General features: G+C 38.6%; 1 protein-coding gene across 1 annotated transcript; it reads right to left on the reverse strand.

The window, feature by feature from the left end:
- Positions 1-674: 674 nt before the first annotated feature.
- LOC121253960 (glucan endo-1,3-beta-glucosidase) lies at positions 675-2,996 on the reverse strand. The gene is made up of 4 exons (XM_041153905.1): positions 2,588-2,996; positions 1,432-2,408; positions 1,007-1,340; positions 675-912 (listed from the first exon to the last, which is right to left on the reverse strand). The coding sequence occupies exons 1-4, from the start codon at positions 2,667-2,669 to the stop codon at positions 890-892; spliced, it is 1,416 nt and encodes a 471-aa protein (XP_041009839.1). The 5' UTR covers positions 2,670-2,996; the 3' UTR covers positions 675-889.
- Positions 2,997-5,132: the final 2,136 nt, after the last annotated feature.

The following is a 5,132-nucleotide window of genomic DNA, read 5'->3' on the forward strand; positions in this document are numbered from 1 at the left end:
GCATAAAACAAGTAAGCTTTCATAAGATCAAGTGTAAGATAAATTCAGAATAGTTAATCAGATGACCATTCAGATGCATGGTATCAATGCAGTTTCAAGGTGGATGTGCAAGTCACAGACTCAAGTATGGTCCATCATAATATGCCAGAATACTATCAGTAGCTCTCCTTGCAGCTGTGAGACGTGGGGCTAGTGCACAACCTTGCACACATGGTTAAATGTGTTGTTCAATCAGATCAGTCAGTTAATTAAGATAAATCAGTCATGCATAACATAAGCATCAGTATGATCAATTATGATTTTAAGCTCAACATGAGATATTTTATGAAAACCTTATGTTAAGTATGCTTATGTTATTATGGGTTTATATTTTTAAACCACTTTAGATTAAAATATTTATGAAGGTAGAACTGCAGGACGAGACTTAGTCTAGGAAGGCGTGATAGTGGCCTAAATCATATACAAAGATTTTAAATTATGATTTGTATGGCATAGATTTTGAGAAGTTTTAATAAATGATTCCGTGCGTTCTCAATTATAATTTTAGTATTTTAATTCAAAACAAATCTATTTATTATAAGGAATATTTATGTTTGGCGCTTATTTTAGAAAAAGAATAAAATATATTTTTAAATCAAGTTCAGTAATAGCACTCTAGCTTTCTCGGAAATTTGTAAAAATGATTATATTCTTAGACCTGGAGAACGTGATATTACAAATGTATTACAGCTTTTACAAACATTAATTAATATGGGCAAGCCTGCAAAACAATCATGGCTGGCTAACACTACAAATCTATAACATGAAACAGTGTCTGAATCAAAAGATAGCAACACTGAATTGTGGTAACCGGGTTTTCACTTTTCACTGCAAAATTCACCCCATTGTCTCAACACACGCACCTTCCATAGCCTGTTCGAAAACAAATCAAAGAACCCAAAAATGAAAACTCAAAAAGGAAAAAACATAAAAGAAAGTAAAAGAAAATATACGTATGGGTACTTACTTGGATCCACATCAGTGATGGACCCTGTTTGGTCAAAATCGCAATCATACTCATGCCTTCCCATTACTTGGTAGAACAAATTCATGGAATACGCCGCATGGGCACCAACTGTGTTAGGCATAAAACATGGGCCTCCTTCTTGTATCGGCCCACAACTTAAGCCCAGCCCACAAACATAATCTATGTTCCTTTGCAGAGCATCTGGGTCTGCCCCTGCCTTGGGCACACACCATTGTTTGCCCTTCTCCCGTGGAAGTGGGCTGCTGCTGATTGGTGGGATCCCCGGGCCTGGACTTGTATCTGGGCCTCGATTCGTAGGAATAGTTGATCTCGCCTGCCAGAGCCAAGTCCACAAACCAATCAAGCACAAACATAATGATGACTAACAAAAATATTCTAGGGTGATTATCGGTGGCGGCAGCTACCGTGGGCCGTAGGATCCCAGCATCATAGACAGGTGTCATATCCGGTCGAAACAACCCAAAATTCCTCTCGCATGTTGGGCCGGGTTTAAGATTTTCATTAAATAGTGCAAAAACATATGTCTCGAATGTCCGGTTGGGCATAAGCGGGGTGCCCTTTCCGGACATCACATGCCGTACAAGATTTGCATTATAATAGGCGGCGCTATCTGGGCTAACACCAACCTGGGACGAGTCTCCCTCAGAAGGCCAGCCCGTTTCCGCTATAACAATCTCGATGTCATCAAAACCCAATAGTTTCAATGCCGAAAAGACTGCATCCAATTGTGCATCCAACATGTTTGTGTACAGAAGCTTAGTGTTCTCATCAAGAACCCCTGGATTGGGCCTAAAAAGAGCATAATCCAGACTTTCATACGAGCAGCCAAAAAATGGATATGGGTTTACCATAAAAGGTGCATTTGTGGCTCGAAGGAAGGTGAGCAATGGTTTCAACACATGGGTGTCATAGCCTTGTCTAAACTTTCCATTGGATGGTGGGCTTGAGGATGACAAGATGCCCAAAGAATGGGGTGTAGAAACCTTGATGCTTCTTTCCAAAGAGGCTGCCACAAGTGCCGAGTGAAGCGTCTGCATGGCCGGGACAAGGCTTGCAATTAACTGCTTGTTAGCTGTGGAAACCACTTCGTTGCCCACCAAAACTCGGACTAGGTCGGTGGCGGGTGTGTAAGATTCTACATTGGTTTTCACCCATTGTTGCGCAAAGTTTAGATTGGTAAGGCGGGGGATTTGATCATTAGGGACAGTGATTGTGACCTCAATCCCAGTGTGAGCAAAAGCCTGCAATATATCAGGGTTGGCGTCAAAGAGCCTGACCCTTTTAATGGTGGTTGATTCTAAGAGGAAATGTGCAACTTGGGCTGGTGGAGGGAGATTGTTTGCCACTGTGCCATAATTTACACCGATCGTTCCTTCTACACCTGAAAACAAAACAAGGGCATTTTTAGAAACTTCAGTATCAGACACATTTTCTCATTCCAGAATCATCTATCTTTTCTATTAATCTAATACACCAAGTTATATATATATATATATATATATATATATATATATATATATATATATATATATATATATATAAGCTAGAGTTTTTTGATACCTTGGAGGATGGTTGATGCAAGGATTAGCAAGACTTTGCTGACCATTGAAGCAAAAACAATGTCAGTACTGGCCTTGTCCATGGCTGTGGTGTTGGGGAGCTGAAGATGATGATGAATGATGCAATGGGAGGCAGAAGAGCAGCAGCCATTGCTGAAGAAGTAACCTTGAGATGCTTTGCTTTATGATTGGGGAAGTTCTTTGTGCTAATGGTTAAATGTGTGGTGAGAGATCTTTATTTTTTTTGTGCCTGCTTTTAAATGTGCCTTTGAATCTGTTCTAACAAATCAAATAAAGCAGCCAGCTGCCTACTTATCTTTAGCTCTATTATGAACAGAAGCATGCATGACAGTCGATATATATGTAGTTGAAAATGGGGAAATTTTTCTTGTTGCCAAAGCCAACATGCTCGAAACCGGATCTTGCTTTTTAGCCAGGTTGAGTGTTGGATAGTGTGGGGAATAATCTTTTTTTTTTTTTTTCTTACGATGGTGGAGAAGGAATTGAAATAAAAGATACTTATAACTACAAAAGCCTCGTCTCTTCTTAACCTAGCTACAAAAGGAATTAAAATAAATGTGTGGTGAGAATCCATCAAAGGGATCAAAGTCATGAAACAGAAGCAGGAGATATTACCAGAAAAATGTTCAATTATTCCTTCTTGAGAAGTATTCAAGTACACCACCACCTTCAATTGGGTTTTCAAATTGGTCTAAAACCCAGAAACCCAAAAGAAAAAATACCAAGCTTTCTGACGCGATCTCAAACAATTCACTGAAGTGGGTCGAGATTTATGAAGGGTTTGGCGTGTAGGGCTTTGCTGTATACTCAGTATTGGAATTAATGCTCCTGTGAAACCAACTTTATTAAAAATACAAGTGTAAGGGTCAGATTCTGGGGGTATCGGAAATGGATCCTTTGAATGACCTTGACTTTAACTACATTTTTGGGAGAGAGGGAGGGAAACAAGGAAGAGAGGGAAAAACTACTCCACGTTTTCGGAAGATATATTTCTTCAGAGGGGCTGCTTCACATTTTTGGGAGGGAGGTTGAAGAAGGAGATATTTTTTAATATATTAAATCTTTTCACATGGACCGCCACATCAAGCAGGATGGATGAAGCGGGATGTTGAAGCGGTGGGCGTAGTTTATCATATATATATATATCATATATATATCATGCTTGTGGTGGCTTGACTAACTGCAACAAGACAGTATATATATATATATAGAGAGAGAGAGAGAGAGAGAGAGAGAGACCCCACTCAAGTTTAGAACGGTTGCTGCTGATATTCAAATTGCCTTACACACCCCACTCAAGTTTACTTTCATTCCCAGCAAAGAACAAAGAAAAGAGAAGATATTTTGAGACAGAAAGTGACCCTAAGCTTGTCCTATCTAAAACTAGTGATAAGAGTCGTAACAAATTACAATATTTTAGGCTTTTTGACATGATGAGGCACAGCCGGCCCTATAAAGCACCATAATTCTTAACAAAACTAAAGAAATATCTCTCTGCTATAAACGCATGTGCATTACATGAGTCTGATCGATCACAACTGGATCCATCAAACTTTACTACTCAGAAGTTCTTCGATAATCAGATAATATATAACTGGACCAACCAAAACTCCAGAAATATAATCCCCTGTTTTTTAAAAAATAATAATATAAACATATTTTTTTATAGTTCTTTTTTATAACTATATTTTAAAATAAGAATAATTTTATAAAATAAAGATGTCGTATGACTATTTTATAAATTGTTTTACAAAAATGCTTTCCGTTAAAAGCATAGTTATAAAAAAAAATGTTATAAAAAGCATTGTGTTAATATTATTACTCATTATTTTAAGTGATTGTTCGCACCACCATGGGTGGTGTCTTAATGGGTACTACTTGAGTTACTTTAAAGTAGGATGGCATGTATTAAGTTAGGCTTTATGTTGTTTGAGTTCCTTCTATCCAATTTCGTCTAAACTATTAATAACATCGACTTGAGAAAGAGCATGTGGCTTTACAAAGTCTAAACCCTCCTATCCAGTTTCCAACAGGCATGATGCTATTATGGTTACACTGAACGGTGCTGTTGTGGGTGTGTTTCGTAACGCTAACAATATCTTTCAGTGACCTGCAATATGAAAATAGAGGGAGAATGGGTGTGTCTAAAGACACCTCCAATACTTAAATTAGTACGTATTCTGGGGAGACTCTTGAATGAGTAGTGATCAGAAATTATCTTGGGCGTGTTCATTGATCTCTATTTAAGTAGGTTGGCCGCATGATGATGGGGCTTGCTTGATGGCACTATTCACTCTGATTCCCTTTGGATAACGGATCTTTAAGATTCTTGATGGCGCATCCATGCTAGTGGGCTTTCGTCTTATGATCTATGGGCCCTAGCGATTGGGGGCCCTACCCAGTCTTTGTAAGGGTCCATTCGGCCTTCCAGTTACCTTGCAAATTCCTATCACACGGGTGTGGCAAAAATTCCCAATTTTGAGCTTAATTTATTATCCCTTTTTGGTTTTAAGTTGTTAGTCCGT

Source organism: Juglans microcarpa x Juglans regia, chromosome 3D, assembly GCF_004785595.1.
Source record: "Juglans microcarpa x Juglans regia isolate MS1-56 chromosome 3D, Jm3101_v1.0, whole genome shotgun sequence".
NCBI classification, from domain to species: domain Eukaryota; kingdom Viridiplantae; phylum Streptophyta; class Magnoliopsida; order Fagales; family Juglandaceae; genus Juglans; species Juglans microcarpa x Juglans regia.